Consider the following 20423-nt stretch of genomic DNA (forward strand, 5'->3'; position numbering starts at 1 on the left):
TATATACAATGGAATATTTCTTGGCCAGGGAAGGGAATGGGTTCTTGCCATCTGTAGCCACATTGATGGACCTGGGGGGAATTGTGCTGAATGGAGTGTCAGACAGAGAAAGACAGATGCAATGAGGTTTTTTTTTTTTGTATATGGAATCTAAAGAACAAAATAAGCAAACAAAACAGAAACGAACTCATAGATACAGAGAACATTTTGGTGGTTGCCAGATGGGAGGCGGGTTGGGGATGAGTGAAAAAGGGGAAGGGATTAAGTACAAATTGGTTGCTACACAGTAACAACCATGGGGATGTAGGGTATAGCATAATGAATGTAGTCAAGAATATTGTAATAACTATGTATGGTATCAGATGGGTACTAGACTTGTTGGGGTGACAGATGGGAGCAGGTTGGGGGCAGGGTGTAAAAGATGAAGGGAATAAGAAGTACAAAAGTACAAACTGCTAGTTATAAAATAGTTATGGGGATGTAAAGTAAAGCATAGGGAATATAATCAATAATATGGTAATAACTATGTATAGTGCCAGGTGTGTACTGGTCGGGGGATAATTTCTTAAATTATACAAATGTCTAACCACTATGCTGTACACCTGAAATTAATATAAAATAATATTGAATGTCAACTGTAATTGAAGAATTAAAAAGGGGGGTAAAGGTGAAGGAGAATAAGAGGTTCAAATCTCCAGGCATAAAACAAATACGTTATGGGTATATAATGTACAGCATAGGGAGTATAGTCAATAATATTGTGATAGAGTGGTACAGTGTCAGATGATTGCTGGACTTATCATGGTGATTACTTCTTTAGGTATATAAATGTTGAATAACTATGGTGTACACCTGAAACTAATATAATGTTGTATATTAGCTATATTTTAATAGAAATCTTTAGAAAATAATAATAATTATGACTTGGATAAATGCTGTGGGAATTTGAGAACACTCTATGGTAAATAATTTAAATTCAAGGAATCTCAATAAATGAACTAAAGGCCATTAAAATAGAGTCTGCAATTGACAGATACCCTTTCGGAGGATTCTGGGAAATATTTTATTGATTTAATATCCTAAAACTAAAAATACCTAATGTGGAAAAATGAAACAGTCCCCTTGTGAGTCATTTCACTGTTTTAAGCTTGTGAATTAGTTCAAATACCTCTTGTGGAACTGCCTCCAAAAGTATCATTTTACACTCACACATGGTTTTAAACCAAGAACAATATGAGTTCTGAAAGTCTAAAAGATCTTCAAAACCCCTACCTTGAATGGAACAATTGAGTAAGTGGTTATTTAAAGACCAATTACATAATCGCATCCAGGTGAATGGACTTGAGAACCTAAGTAATTTGCCACTCATGATTATAGACGCATCATAAAAGAATGAGTTGTTTTTTCTTTTCCACATCTTTTCCTGAAAGGATATCAAGGCCTTCCTGCTCTAAGAGAGAGAGAGTTCAAGCATAAACTAATAAACAGAAATTTCTGAAAAGTCCTATTTAAAATAAAAAAGAAAAGAAAGGTGGGACAATATGGTAGAATGGCTGGACGTGAGGCTTGTTTAGTTACGGTGGCCAGGGGAGGCCTCTCTAAGAGGTGGTATTTGAGAAATCAATTATGAAGACAACCATGCAGAGATCTGCAGAAAGAGCATTCCTGGCAGAAGGGTCAACAGGTGCCAAGACAATAGGGAGGGAACAGTTAGCAGTTTCTAAGGATGGAGAGCAGGTCACTGTGGCTGGAGAGTAAAGGGAGGGGTGATGGGTCAGATCATGTCATGAAGGGCCTTGAGGACCAAGAGAAGAGGGTTGGACTCTAATTGCAGTGAAAAACCACTAGATGAGTTAAAGCAGTTACTTGGTGGATGTTCCAAAAATGTCACTCTGGCTGTGGTCTGAAGAATCGAGTATAGAAGGGCCAGCATGGAAGGTGGGAGACCTTTAGGAGCTGTTGCTATAAACCACTTTTTGGAAGTAGAACTAACATGACTTGATGATGGATATTAGTAGTAAGGGAGTAAAGGGAATCAAGGATGATATATGTGTTTTAATACGTTATTCCAGAGTAGGATATTATAGCCAGAGTTTCAGGCTTTCACAATATTTATGAGTTCTTTAAATTAAGGAAGTCTAAAAATGAAACAAAAACTCTCTTGATCCTGTTTCTGGAACTTGCTGTTAATCAGGCTGCAACATGGCTGGTCCAGTTCACTTTCTAGCAAAAGCTGAAGAAATTCACAGGGATCCACGGATGAGAGAAGGTTTTCAGTTATGCCTAGAGCATTCTTTTGACGAGGTTCGCAGAGGGACAGCCTCAGAGGCTGACAAATGCCATCAGCTAAGGCATTAAGGGGTATGTGTGAACTCTGGGGATGAACTATTTTACTTTCTTACAGAATATGGCAGAGTTGAGAGTTAAGAGGAAAAGTGTGGGTTTTATTCTTGCTTGTGCATGAACAAACCAAGCAAAAACATGTGAATTAGAGACTAGAGTTATAGGCATCTATAGACAGGTGAAGGCCCCCAACCCAGAAATTCCTGCTGATTTTGTGCTAATTGGAGATGACAAAGCAAAAGAGCAGACCATAGCAGCATGTTAAGAGATAGGATAGTGACACCCTGGCTTCAAACATTAAGGTAGACATGGGAAGTCAGAAGAATTGTGGGCATGTTTCTATCCCTTAACATCCCCCAAACCCAAACCCAATAATCCAATAAGCAGTTTCCCCAAGCCCAGTGAGAGCTAGCCTAGATTTGGGTTGGAAAAAGGTAATCCTAGTTTGCTTCTGGTGTAGTAGGGTTGGTCTCAAGCAAAATCATTGGGTATCCATCACATATCACACTGTACTTCATGTACAGTCCCCATTTGCTTCATTTTGTTAAAGGGGATAATTAATGCTGTAACCAACCACACAAATTTTAGCTCAGTTAATATATCCTTTTTCATGTGTTCTTGGAGGGCAAAAGGAAGATGGGGGGTTGGCATGGGGTAGAATAAACTCTAACATTGACACACTCATTCCCAGGTTTGCTTCGGAGAACCTGGACGGCCATTGCCAGGACAAGCTGTACAGTACTTCCAGGGATGTTTGCCATAAAAGGAGGAGAAAAAGAATAAATACTGAGGTCTGGGTATGGTCTTTTGGTGTCCCTGGCTGGCACAAAAAGATGTTGTGTCTTGTGAACAGTTGTGAGAGGGAATACATAACAAGGTAGTTCGTTTCATTCATCAGAGTTCAGGGACTGTTTTCCATTTTTTAAAAAAGGCATTCAGGGTAGGAGACCAGGCTGAATTTCTTAGGGGTGCAGGAGGCTGGGAGTCACAAGCTGAGAATAGAGTCATGTGAGTTGCATGGGCTGTAGAGGAGGAAGTTCACAGAGTGCTAGTCTAGTGGTATGGAGGCCTCAAGGTTGAAAAGGAGGAGAAATAGAAGCAGTTACTCTGAGTGGAAAAAATTTGGAATGAGAGAAATATCTAGGGAAGATTTTCTTGTTCAATATGCTGCATAGAACATTTGCAGAGACTCCTTAGGAAAGCTTAAATATTATTCTTCAATGCTTCAGCAGTCAGTTTCTGTTTTCTTAGAATGCTATTACATGCTTGGACCGAACCATGTGAAGCCTCAGTTTTATTTAGGTTACACTCTGAAATATAATACTCCCCTGCTCGAGAAAAGCTTTCCTTGACATCGCTGCCCCCCTTAAATTACTGTCATCTCTGATTCTTCCATTTCAATGGCAAACCTCAACAAACTGTAGCATCACTTTTTTTCACCTATTAAATTAACAAAACAAAATGCAATAATTATGGTAAAGGTACAAATAGCAGTAATAGTAAAACCTATAGCACTTTTTTTAAACATAGCATTTTTAATGTCAGAACTTTGTATTGGTGATTTACATATATGTATTAGCTCATTTCAATTTTACAACAATCCTATGAGAAAGATGCTATTATTGCCCCTATTTTAGAGATATGGATACTGAAGCACCGAGTTTAAGTAACTGATGTAAGCTTACTCATCTAGGAAGTGGCACAACTGAATTTCACACACAGTACTCTGTTCCAGTGTCTGTGCTAACTACTGTATAAGTGTATGGTGAAATTAGTATCCTTATTTACTCCTTGTGGTATTGTTTATTTGTTTAACCTCAAAAAGTTAAATATAGAGCTACCATATGACTCAGTAATTCCACTCCTATATATATATATATATATATATACCCAAGAGAACTGAAAACATATGTAAAAAACTTGTCCGCCAATGTTCATAGCAGCATTATTCACAAGTGCAAGAAAATTGGGAACAATCCAGATGTCCACCAATTTTGAATGGGTAAACGAAATGTATTACGTCCACACATTAGAAAATTATTCAGGCATAAACAGGAATGAAGTCCTGAAACATGCTATAACTTGGATGAAACCTGAAAACCTTACGTTATGTGAAAGAAGCCAGATACGAAAGGCCATATATTTATGATTCTTTTTATATGAAATGTCTAGAATAGGTGAATATATTGAGACAAAAAGCAGATTAGTAGTTGCCCAAGGCTAGGGGAATAGGGAAGAATGGGGTGACCGCTAAGGGTACAGGGTTTCTTTTGGGGGTGATGAAAATGTTATGGAATTAGAAGTGATCATTTTACAACATTTTGAATATACTAAAAGACACTAAATTACACACTTTAAAATGGTGAATTTTATGGTATGTGAATTACATTTCAATTAAAAAATTTTTAGGCAGGAAGAGAACAAGATCTCAAGTCCTCTGCTATCATATTACACTGCCACATGGTGTCACTGTTGAGGAATGGACAAAGTCCAGACAAGGCTTGTAGAAGCTCAGTGATGCTCTGATGGTTCAGATTGCGCCCAGGCTACAAGTGTGTTCCATGATTTAAGTGTAAGTTTAAAATTCAGACCATGTTCCCAGATTGTGGGCAAAGCCATTCCACAATATTAACACTGCAGGGCTTCTAGCTTCAGCTCCACACACTGTGCAACAACTTGTCCTCCATCACAGACTGAAGTTTTTGGCTAACTCTAGTTCCCATATTAATGGAGAAATTCACACTCCTGCCAAAGCATCTGTCAAAAAGTAATACCTCTTAAACTTTCAAAAACTTTGTTTTTCAAAAAACTACTTTACTGATACACAGGAAAATATTGAATAATTTTCCTTTCCTGAGGTAGGAGACTTTCAATGAGTTGAGGATTTTACATCAATTCCCTCTAAAATAATTTATACTATTTAATCCAATATTTCCAGGCAAAATATTAAAATGCTATATGTACGAAGATGGTCATATGATGTTATTGACAGTAGCAAAAAAAAAAATCAGAAATACCCAACAATGGAAATTTTACTAATATTTCCTGACAGTCTTACACCTGTTAAAAATGGTACATATGAATGCCATTTCATATTTAACAACATGAAAATCCTTGTATCATGATGCAAAATGATAAAAAAGCACCTATTTGTATGTATGTGTAAAAACATACACACATACATTCACAAATTCATACAATTAGAATAATGCACATACCAGTAAATGTTACATTCATTTGATAATGAAATAAATTCTTTTAATCCTCTTACCCCACAGTCTATAAAATGTGTTCAATATCTATACCAAGATTTATCTCAATTACCAGGCTATAGATATATATATATATTCTCATGGTCACTTTTCTCATTTATACTTTAAAATTGTGAACAATATCACCCAAACAAGAGTATTTATAACGTATGTGAACAACTAAACCATCAAGTTGAGGTTAAGAACCATCAAGTTGAAAGTCTTGGTGTAATTAACAGTGAGAAGCCCATACCATCTCTAGGCTAAAGAGCAAGGGAGGAAAACATTTCCAGAGCTCCGTGAACTAGAGCCACTGTAGCCCTGGCCAAGAGCTACAGTTGTGGAGGGTCACAGCCACTGCCAGATCCTCAACCCAAAACAGAGAAGAATGGATAAAACATACCCTGCCTCTCTTTCCTCTTACCTCCAATCTCCTGTGGATGCCTCCATTGTTTAAACCTAAATGGAAACCCGCAGAGAGCCCAGGTGATGTTTTCCAAAAAGGTCAGCTTCTGAGGTCAAGAATAGAGCTGGGAAGGGAGGAAGGTGGATACAAGGGAAGGCAAATAGAAAACCCGGGCAGTCTACCTGCTTTGCCACCTAGGATTTATTCTTGCCCTTTGCTCAGATGAAGAGAAGCTCATCCCTTACACATGTGAGAATCACAGAGTCCTACCAACCACCATATTGCTTTGAGGTGATTTCAATTTGGGCATACTGTGACCTAGAAACTAAATATAATATTTGTTTCCACCAGTACTCTTCATACTAAGTAACAGGGAAAGAGGGGCAGGGAAAAAAATAATCAGTCAATGTTTTATATACAGAGTTATAATAGTCCTTGCCCCTACAGCTTGTTGCTAGGCTAAAATTGATAATCACAGCTTCCGACTTCATTCACTTATGTTTCCCTTGCCCTATGCAGTACCTTGGTACATTATGATTTTTTACCTGGTCTGGTGATGCAACACTTTAATTTCTGCGTGGTCTGAAATTTAAGTGGTCCTGACTTTATCAGGTTACTGCAGTTATCCAATGGTCATTATTATTGCAGATGGGAATATTAAGACGTGCCAAGTGAATCTCTGGATGTCATGCACAGCTCTCCTTGTCCTCCTATAGCTGGAACCCAATTCCCCGTCCATAATTGGGATGTTTTCCTAATTCTATCACTTTGAGGTACCAAAATAATCAGGGGGCAATTTCAGTTTCCAATTCAATAGAAACATAGCTGGACCCTCTAGTGGAAGCATTTCTTCCGTTTGAACTAGGACTTCCGAAAAATGACAAACCCAAGGTTGTAGACAAGGTGTGCTGGATATTTTCCATTTGTGTTTGCCCCTAGGAAATTGACCTTTATAGACTGCATGCATGGACCTGTCTCCTCCCTCTTTTGGCTTCCTGTCCACTCTCAACATTAAACCTATTCTGCAAGTAGAAAAGCCCTTAAAAATGTTTATAACTGGATTATATGTCTAACCTCTCATGGGACACATTCTCTTCCCCGAAACAGAACCAGCAATGGTGGTTAATAATCATTTCTGGAGAATGGCAGCTCATTCAAGTTTCATTAAAGTCTATCGAGGCTTGGCGCGGAGCAGAAGCATGGATTCTTACACACGTAGGTTACTGATAAAGCTCACTGTGGCCTTTAACTGAACATGTCGTTCTGCTTCCTCTTCCTCCTCAAAATCTCACAGCTGAGTCGCTGCGGTTTTGAATGTGCCCTTTTGACCCGCCCCTCCCAGGCTCCTGGTAGAAAAACACCGTAGGCTTAGGTGAGGAGAGCGGGCTCTTTAAAAAAAGTCAAGGGCTGCGCTGATTGGCTGAGGATCGGAATCCACTGTCACGGCTAGCTAATCTGGGAGGCGAGGCCGGGTTCCTGACGCTGTCTAAAGGATCCCAAGCCTGAAGGCCTCTGCCACCATTACCCAGTCCTCGCGTCTCCGCCGCCCGCTACCGAGTGAGTGAGCACCAGCCATGGGGGGCCGGGCCGGAAGCAGGCGGGTGGAGAGGGCGGGTCCGCGCGGCTGCAGCTGCGGCTCCGGGCTCCGGGCTCGGGTGCCGGGCGTGCAGGGCCGCGCTGGGCGCATGCTCCTTGTGAGCGCACGCCCTTGGCCTTCCTGCTCGTAGTGCTGACAAGTATCACCAACCTCTGTTCGGAAAGAGGCCGTTGGTTCCAGTGGCAAGGTCTCATGGCCTTTCCCGTAACATTGTAATCGAGTTGGGAAAGGAGACAGCATTGTCAACGGAAATCAGCATACTATGCAGGAAATACCCAAGTTACAGTAATTGGGTCCTGGGAATGCGGGTGGAGTTAAATTAGGGAAAGGCTCCCGGAAGCTGTAGGTTTCGGTTGGAATTTGCAGGGGAAGTGAGCTAGTTTGAATGGAATACGACATCTTGAAAATGTTAGTAACTATGCAACCAGTCATAAATGTACAATAGATAGTCAATGTGTAATTTGGTCAGGAATGAGTCAGCGCAGAAATTTGGAGGACAGAGATGAATCATAGGATATCCAGGTTCTCAGGGGTGACCGGAGGAAGGCTGCCAGGAACTTGCAGCCCCAACACTCCTTAGAAATACCCCATTCCCATTGTAATGTATAGCACAGCTGAGGCAAGACTGCAGCATTAAAGAGCACTTTTTAAGGTCTCAGGAGTAATCAAAGGAGAAGTGAAGGCAGCAGGGACTCAAATCAGCATTCTCAGTTCTTTGAGACACAATAGCGTCTAAATTGCGACATTTGTCACCAACAATAAAAGTGTTGAAATTTTCAAAAGACTTAGCTTATACAATAGAGTGAATTCAAAGCTATCCTATTGCAAGATCACTTCTTGCTTCTTTTGTTTTTTTCCAGATTTACTGGGAAATAATTGACATACATCACCATATACATTTAAGGTGTACAGCCTGATGTATTGACTCACATGTACTGTGAAATGACTACTACAATAGGTTCAGCTAACATCTACCATCTCATACAGGTGCAATAAAAAGAAAAGAAAGGAGAGAACAGTTTTTCTCCTTGTGATGAGAACTATTAGGATTAACTCTTAATAACTTCCCTACTTACCATACAGCAGTATTAACTATAGTCATCATTTCTGATATATATTTTGCGAGTGGGAGAGAGAAGACTGAGACTATTCTGGACACCCTAAGGAACCTCCCAGACTTTGGAAAACGGCTTTGTTAGTAGGGGGAAGATTGAAAATACTAAACTCCAGTGTGTAGTTTACAAGGTGTGGTGCACTCATTTTCAGGTGTGATCTCCCCTGAGGACCACAGGGAAGCTCTACTCCCTGGTTGGGCTTCTACCTTTAACCCTTGGGAACATTCCCTAACACATCCAAACTACAATCCAGACCCAAGAGAGCAAGGCCCAGAAAGAGATAAGCCTAAATCCTAATTTTTCAGTTACTGTTCCCTAGATGGCTGACATGAGGACTCTTCCTGCACTTCAGGGGAGATCCCACCCCTGAATAAATAGGAGCACTATAAGAGACATAGCTCTGTGACACACACACACACACACACACACACACACACACACACACACACACACAGAGAGAGAGAGAGAGAGAGAGAGAAAGAGAATGAATGGGATTAGAGGACAATTGTTTTCCTTATAAATGTTTGCAGTATATGTAAAACTTCAATTATCCACTCCTATATGCAGAAGAAAAATAAGAACTGGCAAGTGGCCTGAGCTATGTTTCTCTTATGTCACTTATTGCTTTCTGCACACTTTTATGGGAAAGAGACACCATGGAGACTGCCAAGATGGATAATATATTGCTTCTGCCTTTCTGGTCTGGGGCTGTCTGAATTTGTAGAAAGGAGAAAACTTATGCTAATCTCCCCACTCTCAGTGGGTGGCCTCCGGCTCCTGTCACAGGATGGAGTGGGGGCAGTGGCAGAGAGGGAGAGAAACCTCATGACCTCCCAGGCCTATCCAGGGCCTCTTCTTGCTGGTGAGTGATTTGGCCTCCTGTGCCCAACACTAAAGCTGACTCTGATCAGAGGCCCTAGTAATTCCAGGGTGCATCTTTGGGCCAGAATCCATGAAAGCCGCTGATCTGGCTTGTAGTTCCCACTCACCTGGAACGCCATTAACAGGGCTGACCCATTCCACCTGGCATGACAATGTGCTCGCCCCCTTCCCAATTAGCCAGAACCCAAATTTTCCTGAGAAGGATATGGAAAATACGAGCTTCCTACAGAATACTGTGAACCATGAGTAGAAAGCATTAAGACTGGCCACTCTGACACAAGGTTCACACCCTACTCAACAGCCTACCAAAGAGAATCAGCGACACTGTTGAGGAGGGCAGAGCAGTTGTTAACTTTTGAGTTTTGCATTCTTTTGAAAGTAAAAGCAACAAATGAAGGTCTTCTATACCTACCGGATTGGATTAAGAACAAAAAAATGGAGTTCTGGCCCATCTAGAGTTGACAGCCCACTTAAGAACTTCATAAGTAAGATAAATAAGATAGGCAGCACCATATATTCATTTAAAAATTGTATTTCTCAGGATATTTAATTATCCTTGTTTTCCCCTTTTGAGAATGCCAGTAGTAGCTTGAGGAGAACAAAGGTGAGGCTAGAGGAGGATGGCCAAGGGATGTCAGCAGTGGGTGGATGGAAATAGCGCATGTGTAGGAGAGGGGCAGGGATTACAGGAAGAGAATTGATACAGTGACCTTGAGAAATCTGAAGCTTCCTAAACCACAATGCAAGGAGCACAGAGAAACCTGTCCTCTAGGTGCACAATGCATCTTCTCAGAAACAAAGTTTCTCTCATCTAACTGGACAGAAGGATGGAGAGTGTCCACCCTGGCCCTCACAAAAGAGAGGGTTTTTTCCATTTGTTTGTTTTCAAGTATTCAGTTCTTCAATATTTACAGTAGGAAGCAAAATCAGGAGACATGGGGAATATGCTTATAGAGCAGAGGATTTTGGAAGTCATCCAGTTCAATCAGCGGGCTTTGGGCAAGTAAATGATAGCCAGGCCAGTTAAATTTGCCCAAGATCAGACAGCTAGTTAGGAGCGAGGACTAGAATCCTTGCTGTGTTGCCAGGTCAGAGATTTTTTTTTTTTTTTTAACATTGCCATAACCTCACAATAGCCCAACTCAGAGCATATGAGGATGCATGTAGAACATATTGTTTTAATTAAGCTTCTTTGACTTTTTACATTTTAGGTCACGATGGGGTTTATATTTTCAAAATCTATGAATGAAAACATGAAAAACCAACAGGAGTTCATGCTTATGAATGCTCGACTTCAGGTACATTTTTAAATAGTTAAGCTTTTATGCTGTTACATTGGTTAAGGTTTCTAATACGTGTTCCAGCAGTATGTTCTCTTTGACCCCAAAAGGTAAAATGCTCTTAGGGTTCCATCCTCAAAGCCAAGATGAAATGGATTATTAATTATCTAGTAAATGGGCTCGTTTAAATCTCCAATGCAGATACTTGTGTAAAAATCGCCATCCTATAAAGGAACAACTGCTTAGAGTGTAGGATAGGCAGAATGCTGCCCCCCCTCCCCCAAAAGATACCTACATCCTGATCCCCTGTGAATGCGTTTTCCTTACATGGCAAAAGGGACTTTGCAATGGGGTTAAGTTAAGGAACTTGAGATGGAGAAGATCCTGAATTATCTGGATGGGCCCAATGTAATCACAAAGGTCCTTATAAAGGAAAGAGGGAGGCCAAAGGGCTGTGGGGGTTGGGTGGGTGGGGGGGAGAGATTTGCAAATGCTATGCTGCTGGCTTTGAAGATGGAGCAGTAAAGGACCACGAGCCAAGAATTCAGGCGGCCTCTAGAAAATGGAAAAGGATACAGATTCTCTCCTAGAGCCTCCAGAAGGAACTCAGTCCCAGCAGCTCATTTTGGACTTCTGACCTCCAGAACCATAAGATAATAAATCTATGTTGTTTTAAGCCACTGAGTTTGATAATCTGTTACATAGCAATAGGAAATTTAAATAAACAGTATGTAAACTTGACACTGGATTTATACATAGGTTGGATAGGAAAGATCAAAGCAAAGAAGAAAACTGTTTAATTGTCTAATATACATGGTCAAAATTATTTTAAAATGTATGTCAAAATCAAATGTTAAAAGTTTCACAGGCATTATCTTCCTAAGATTTCAAACAAAGGTCTCTGGGCCTCTGTCATTCATTATGGCCCTAGGATAGAAAGATCTACTCTGAGGCAGTCTAATGAGTGGTTAAAAGTGAGGACTGAAGCCAGATTGCCTGGGTTTGAATCCCATCTCTACTCCTGACTAACTGTATGACTCGTGCCTCAGTCTCCTAATCTATAAACTGGAGGTGATAGTAACCCTTTTAGAGGGTTGTTCTGAGGAGTAAAGGTGGTAGAATATAGAAAGTATATAGAACAATGCCTCAAGTCTTTAGAATAATGTCTCTCTGTTAGTTTTGCTGTTGTTATTATTGCTATTAAAGAGTGATAAGAGTGTCTTATGCAGGATAATGATGTCTTTTGGGGGAATGGAACAACTGAAAGAATGGGCAACTGAATTATTGTAACAGAACAAAGTGACCTAGGGGAGACCAAACATTAGGCATATAAACCAGCCAAGAATGTCACATACTCAGAGAGTCCTTGCCTAAGACCTTCGGAAACTACATGGCTTTTACTCTTACATCATTCCCTGTGAAGTCAGAGCCTGTGAAGGATCTGGGATTTTACCCTATTTGCAAGCTAACAAACCAGCCTGTTACTATTTCATGGACGCTGGCAGAACACAGGAGACACCTATGTTAGAGACAGAGGACTTGATTACTCATAGCACAGCAAGCAGCGTAAGCATGAGGCTGGTGTCAACTCCCCATGCCCTTCAAGTCCCACAGAGGGGACAAAGATGGGTTTAAATTGGTGCTGTGCCTTCAGTGGATTTGTGGCACCATTGAGGAACACTGGGCTTGGAGAACCTACTGCTTTTCTAGCGAATGGTGAGCTGGTGGGATTGGGGAGGGTTACCTACTTTCTCAAAGTTGTTCACTGCAAGCACAACCCAGAGAAATGGCCTGAGCAATGAGCAGTCTGGGCACTGCATTCTTGGCCGACCCAGCAAGAATGTGCTGGGACATTCGGGGCCTCTGGCGAATTGCCCCACCTGCCACCCTGCCCCTCAGCCCAAATGACCAGAGCTTTGAGAACAGCCCTGACTTCTGCGACCACCATAGCTGACGCTGAGGTCAAACCGTCAGGAGCACTATCAGCAACATCAGTTTTCAGCTTAGCTGAATCAAAGGTGAAGCCGGCCCAGGCATTTCAGAGAATCTCTGTGAATCGAAGGCCCTGTTGAGCCAGTAGCTTTGCTTCAGGTGGCAGAGTGGGGGATAAAGTTTTTCCCAAAGGGTTAGCTACTACTTTATGCAAATTTGCGATGTCAGTAGGGCCAGGCCATCCATGCCCTCAAATACATTTTAATTTGACCAGCAAATGGGCACTTTCCTTATAGTTGTCTTGTCCTAGACAGCCCACCCCAAAATGGGGATGTCAAGCCTGAGAGACACAAGACCTCCATGGGTCAGGTGTTCATTTTTAACAAGAACTCAGTAGTAAACAAACAGCTGCCTTACATTTTTGAAGGGGGCATGTTACAGGTTGAATTTTGACACACATCCCCACCAAATTCATATGTTAAAGTTCCAACTCCCACTACCTTAGAATGTGACCTTATTTGGAGACAGAATCTTTACAGTGGTAATTAAGTGACAATGAGATCATTAGGGTGGGCCCTAATCCAACATGGCTTGTGTCCTTATCAAAGGTGGAAATTTGGACACAGCAACACTCGTATAGGAAGAACACCATGTGAATATGAAATTGGCCATTTACAAACCAAGGAGAGAGGCCTGAACAGATCCTTCCCTCAAAGCCCTCGCAAGGAACCAACTCTGTTGACACCTTAATTTTGGACTTCCAGCCTCCAGAACTGAGACAATACATTTCCTTTGCTTAAGCTATTAAGTTTTGTGGTACCGTACTTTGCTACGGCAGCTCTAGAAACTAATATAGGATGTAGGTGGTGCTTGTGTCCGGCAGGTGGCGCTGCTGTACTTAGCAATGGCCTCTGGAGACTGGCTGTGATTTTTGTTTTTTTTTTCTCTGGGATTCTATATTGTTTCTATTAGAACAGCTGGAAGGGGTCAGGGAATCCCTGAATGGAGAGTGTCCTCTCAGCACTATGAATATTGGGTTGTCGGAAAAGTCATGACGTATTTTTTCTGTTTTTCGTTGCAAAAATGCGTCATGACTTTTCCGACAACCCAATACAATATAAGCAGGTAACACATCCATTTCATTATACATTTATACACAGGGGACACAACTGCAGTATCCTAAAGCAGCTCAAAAGCCACTTTAGTTTCCTTTCCTTACTGCAAACTTTGTTCGAACCCCATCAGTTGAATTCCGGTGATTTTTCTTCTGTATGGGAACACAGACCAAAGAGTTTAACAGAGGTGCTTCAGGGGTTATTTTTACAGTTTCAGGAATTATGCTGTCTCTCAGCTGGGGGAAACTGGGGAGTACAAAGGGGTGAGGGCAGCTTTTTGTCCTGTGGCTCCTTATCGCAGAATTGCTGCTGCTTCCTCCCCTGGGCACCCCTGGCCTCTAGAGAGCACTGGGGTTCAGGGGCATCATTCTTTTAGCCTCTGCTGGTGCTATTGCTCTGCCCTGTGTCCATGTTAAGAAATGTCCAAAACTGTAGAGAATTTTTATGAGTTTAGTTGAGCCAAATTGATGACATATGCCAGGAAACAAAATCGCAACAGATTGAGAAAATGCTCCAGAGAATGACAGTTTTGCAGCTTATTTTATATATTAAAATAAGAGGCAAGTAAGGAGAGTTATGTGCAATCCATTGGTAATAGATTAAAGAGTGGTAAAAAGCAAAGCAGGGATATCTCTGGGATTAGATAAAAAAAGTTAAAATGGAAAAACACATACTTCTTTTACATTGTTGGGCACAAGATAGTTAATAATTAACATTGCAGCACACAGAGATGGTATGCGTGGAACAAGATAACAGTGAGGGGCTCTGTGGCTTCATGCTCTGGTGCAGCGGCTGTGCCGTGAGGGGCTATAAAAGATTATTCTGAAATTTCAAAGGCATGTTATCTGAGATGCAAAAAGATAATAGAAAGAAACTACAGGCTTAGGATGTGACTACCCACCATGACCCACTTTTAGTTAGGAATTTTTTTGTTCAGACCATCCTGTGTGGTTACTTTCGGTCTCTGAGTTTGTAGGGCCCACCATGCAGGCTCCCCTGAGCTTGTCAGGGTTAGTATGAGGCCCCTTTTTCATCCACATATGTATCCTCAGCACTTTGGGCCAGCCTGGTGCTTAGCTCACCCTCCAGCCGTAAGGGACCAAGTAGACTTGGGTACCTCCACCCCACAGAGTCATAAACATTTCAATCCCTCCTCTCCCCTCCCTGATGTTCCCCAGCACACCCAGCCTTCTTCCCTGAAGCAGCTGAAGTTGGGGGAGAGATGGAGGGAGAGAACAGCTCGGTGCCAGTAAGCAAGCCTTTGCATCTACTCTCAGTCTCAAGGGGCCTCCCACCACTAGGTTCTGATGTTTTCAGTCTGCCCAAAGTTCTGTAACCTCAATGCTGACACCATTGTTTCAGCTTTGTGGATGCCCTGACCCATCCGCTGCAGCCATATTGCCTATCTCTTGTCGGGTGTGTGGCTTGCTGCCCCACTGTCATGGTAACATGCTTCCTTCTCCCACCCCAGAGGAGCATATGCCACAGCCAAAGCACCAGCTGGATGGCCTGTTTCGACCCTATCTTTTGTTGCTCAGCCTCATTTAACACATAGGACAGTGAGAGACCCTTATTCTACCCTCCCACCCTCACCACCACCTAGGCGAGAGCATTTCCTACCAGATTTCAGAGCGTCTTCTCACATCCAATAACCTGCCAGTGAGGGCTCTTGTCCTTCCTCTTTCAGAATGCCGTGTCTCTATCAGCATCCTATCTTTGTCACCAAAACAGGCAGGCCCTGTGAAGGGTCTGGGATTTTTCCCTGTTTGCAAGTTAACCAATTAGCCCGTTAGTGTTTCATGGATGCTGGCAGCATGAAAATGAGGTATTTTCTATGCACCCCAAACCCCATGGAAGAGATGGAGGTGTGCCTACTAGGACACCGAGGTGGATGCAGTGGGTTTCTGACTTAATCGAGGAACAGTGAGCTGTGGAATCTACTACTTTTATGATGAGTGGTCAACAAGTGGAAGAGATATTATTTCATCCCTCAAACACAAGCCTGAGAAATGGCCCAGGTGACGAGAAGTCAGGGGCTGCGTTCATGGCCTACCCAGCAAGAAAGTACAAGAGTGCTCAGGGCCAGTGTCGATTGATTCTCCCAACATATGTGTCGGTTAAGATGATTAGTTTTTCCTTGTTGATCGTATACTTTATTACTTATCTTCTAATTTCAAGCAAGGAGACAAAGAATATATATAATAGAACATCATGGTTGAAGCAGCTTTCCAACCCTAAAGCGACTTGAGTCCTGATCCTAACTGGGGAAGCCTAAGGAGAAACACACTCCTCCACAGCCGTTTTGGGAGATTGACTTGGTCCTTGAATGTTCCCCATTCAAAGGAATTAAACTTCGAGCATCATTCTTAGGGTTTAGAGCTATTCTTCTTTTTGAAAAACAAAAAAGCATCATGAAATATTTGATACATACACGAGAATATATTTATAAATTTTGAAGCATAATAAAATGAACACCAATGACCCCCATCACTAAATTGAAGAATTATGTTCTCACAATACCCCTGAAGCGACCTATGGGTTCCTCCTGACATGTTAAGTGAACACAAGCAACTAAAGCTGGGCTGAAATTCACCTCATGTCGCAGAGCCCCGAGGACTGAGCAGGACTCTACAAATGGAAGGAATGGGCCACTAAGGTGGAAGACAACATGTCTTTGTAAGTTCTTCAAAGGGAAGATTTTTTAAAATCCTGATTGAAATACCATGCCTACTAATATCTCTAACATACTATGATCTTTGGCTCTTTTCCTCAATAGATGGCCCCTCAATAAAAAGGGTAAATAGAAGAAATAAAGCAAGAAAATACAGTGTTTGCTTTATAAAGAGTCTTGTAACAAAGAACCCAAAACGTAGAGTAGGTAGTGAAGAGGAGAGGAAAGCAGCCAACTCTATATCTGTAGGTAGGAGGATAAGCAACTGGGAGTTGGCTTAAGAACTAGAAGTATCAGGGGACTTAGCCAGGAAGTGCCTTGAAAAAAAGAGGTAGAATTATCAACACAAGTTCACCGACAATGGGGGCTACAAGGAAGGCTTGTATTTACAATCATCTTGTGCTTGGATTTACAGTCATCTTCCCATTCCCCACTATCTGTTCTTAGCCTCCCTGTAGCTCTCCCCTATAAATCATTCTCCTAAGTTTCATTTTTTTATTGTGGTAAAATACACATAATATAAAATTCACCATTTTAAGGTGTACAATTTAGTGACATTTAGTACATTTACATTGCTGTGCAACCATTACTACTATTTAACTCCATAATATTTTCATCACCCCAAAAGGAAACTCCGTCCCCATTAAGTAGTCACTTCCCACCTTCCCACTTCCCCCAGCCCCTGGCAACCGCTACGCTGCTTTCTGCCTCTGTGGATTTGCCTATTCTGGACATCTCATATAAATGAATCATATCACATATGGTCTTTTGCATCTGACTTCTTTCACATTGCATAATCTTTCCAGGATTCATCTATATTGTAGCATGTATCAGTATTTCATTCCTATTTATGGCTAAATAACATTACGTTGTATGATACACCACATTTTATTTATCCATTCATTGGTTCATGGACATTACAGTTTTTGGTTTTTTTTTTTTCACCTTTGGCTATTGAGAATATTGCTGCTATGGAAATTCTTGTACAAGTTTTTGTTCGAACATTTGCTTTTCAGTTCTTTTGAGTATATACATACCTAGAAGTGGAATTGCTAGATCATATGATATTTTTATGTTGAACTAACTGAGGAAACCACCAAAAATGTTCAAGATGATGCCAACCTGTGGGACTTTCTCTACCAAAGTTGGAATAGATGGAAATATTTAACTGTATCATGAAGAGTTAGGTCTAAATTCAAAGAATATAATGAGTTACTTGATTTTTAAAGAGACTATTAAAAACATTCAGTAAGTCTCTTTAAATGTGGGATAAGACATTAACATGTCTGGAATCACTTACAGGAGTTAATGAAAATAACCCTTAAGACTTAATTTTCTGTACACTATATTTAGGAATGGTAGGAAATGAAAGTAAAATAACAAAGGTCATTAATTATTAATGATAGTAATAATAATTACTATTTAAAGGTACCACAGGCACTTACTTCTATAAAGGTAAACAAATAACAAAGAAAGGTCAGACACCAAGTCAATTCTTTGCTTCCTAGCCCTTGCAAGTTTCCAGGACCCTTTCTTTTCTTTTTTTTTCAATTAAAGTTTATTGGGGTAGCAATTGTTAGTTAAGTTACATATGTTTCAGGTGTACAATTCTGTAATACATCATCTATATATCACATTGTGTGTTCACCACCCAGAGTCAGTTCTCCTTCCATCACCATATATTTGATCCTGTTTACCCTCCTCTACCACCCTCCTCTCCCCTTACTCTCTGGTAACCACTGAACGATTGTCTGTGTCTATGACTTTTTGTTTTTTTGTTTGTCTTGCTCCTTTATTGCTTTTGTTTTATATCCCACATATGTGAAATCATATGGTCCAGGACCTTTTCTACACTCAATTCTCCAAGGGGAACACACTGGTTTTAGATTTGTTCACAAATTTAAATGAGATCAATAAATCCAATTGTAGCCTGTCAGAAAGATTTTCTTTTTCTCCTTCAACTATAATTTTATTTTCATAAATCTGATCAGTAAATTTTAATTCATTTTTAGTTCTCGATGGCTTGAGCCAAGGTGGGGGGTGTCACTTATTTATTAACTGATACAGCATTTACTGAATGCCTAGTATATATAGAGTTTGGGGCACAAAACTATTAATTAAAAAGTGATCCTATAGCTTTAATAATTATTTTTGTTTTCTCTATAAATCTTCATAATAAATACATACACACTCACCCTCCTTATTCCAAAAAGAATTCCCAGTAGACTAGCTGTTAAAATCTTTAGACTTCTCCCATGTGTCTGTTTCTACTTCATTTTCTTCTCTAAGATAATTAAGAATGTAGGGCAGCAGAGAGAGGAGGATTTTAGACAGAAATAGTAGCCTCTATAAACATGATTAATATGTAACATAAGGAGAACATTCCAAAGTGTCATTATTCTTGAATAAATGTACTAAATGGAGAATAATTATGAATCCACATTTTAAGAAATGTTTTAGTTGAAATAATTTTAGATTTGCAGGAAAGTTGCAAACTAGTACAGAGAGTTTACATATACCCTTTGTCTAGCTTCCTCCGATGTTAAACAATTTACAATGATCAATACCAGGAAATTAGTATTAGTACAATACTATTAACTAAATTATTAACGTTTTTAAAATTTCATCAATTTTTCTCTTAATGTCCCTTTTATGTTCCAGGATCCAACCCAAGATCTTGCATTGCATTTAATTGTTATCTCCTCCACTCTGTGACAAGTTCCTGATTCTTTCCTTGGCTTTCATGATAAGTACTTTTGATAAGTACTGGTCAGTTATTTGATCGTTCTCTCACTTTGGATTTTTCCAATGTTTTATCATGATTAGATTGAGGTTGTGCATTTTTAACATATTATTCCTAAACCACAGAATGCTGTTGTATCTTTGCAACTGCATCATATCAGAGAACATTTGATGATATGTCTTATTTCTGGTGATGTTAACCTTGATCTCTTGACTAAGGTGGTTTCCACCAGGTTTCTCTCGTTACATAAACTTACTTTTCTTTTCTAACTGATAAAATATCTTTGGGTAGACACTTTGAGACTGTTGATATCTTGCTTCTCCTTAATCTTTTGCCCACTCAATTTAGCATCCATTGGTGGGTTCTTACATGCAACAATGATTACTATGATGTTTGCCTAACTGTGATTTATCTCCTTCATTTCATCTATATTTGTTTATTGGAAAAGCTGTTCCTTCTCTGTATATTTATTTATTCAATTATTTATATAAATATGGTTTCATGGACATTTTATTCTATGGGTTATAATCTAGTACCATCATTATTTATTTTATGGCTTAAGTGTTGTTTTGGCTATTGGGAACTCCTTCCAGTTGGCTCCCATGTCCTTTTGACATACCCCATTTTTTTTTAATACTTGCTTAAGATCATAAGATATTCCATATATATTGCTCCTGCCCCAGGCCTGGAATTAACCACTTATTCAAGGAGTCCTGGTTCATTTTGTTGGAGAATGGTATCAAGATCTGGGCTCTAGGTGTTCCTAGATCCTCTCACCAAGGATATGTACATATACTAACCCATGCATGTGCATATACTTATACTTATTTCTGTATCTACCTATAAGTATCTGTATTCTAAACCATGAGTTCATACTGATATGTATGGTTCCAATCCAGCATAACATTTAATTCGAGCCTTTCCCCTTTCTTTATTTGCGAGTTTTTTCTCAGACAGTGAGAAACCTTTCCTAGAGGCCACCTGACTTTCTTGGCTCATGTCCCTTTACTCCCTCTTTATACCAGTAGTGTAGCATCTTCATGTCTCTCGAATGCTGACTCTCTTGCCTCCATTTTTCACTTATAAGG

General features: G+C 40.4%; 1 protein-coding gene across 1 annotated transcript in view; it reads left to right on the forward strand.

The window, feature by feature from the left end:
• The first annotated feature begins 7338 nt into the window (after positions 1-7338).
• PLGRKT (plasminogen receptor with a C-terminal lysine) overlaps positions 7339-20423 on the forward strand; it is a 42137-nt gene continuing 29052 nt past the window's right edge. The window contains exons 1-2 of the mRNA XM_019664715.1: positions 7339-7557; positions 10806-10892. Coding sequence (XP_019520260.1) covers positions 10812-10892 — 81 coding nt within the window. The 5' untranslated portion in view covers positions 7339-7557; positions 10806-10811. The remainder of the gene's footprint in view (positions 7558-10805; positions 10893-20423) is intronic.

Source organism: Hipposideros armiger, unplaced genomic scaffold (genome assembly GCF_001890085.2).
Source record: "Hipposideros armiger isolate ML-2016 unplaced genomic scaffold, ASM189008v1 scaffold_429, whole genome shotgun sequence".
Lineage (NCBI taxonomy): Eukaryota > Metazoa > Chordata > Mammalia > Chiroptera > Hipposideridae > Hipposideros > Hipposideros armiger.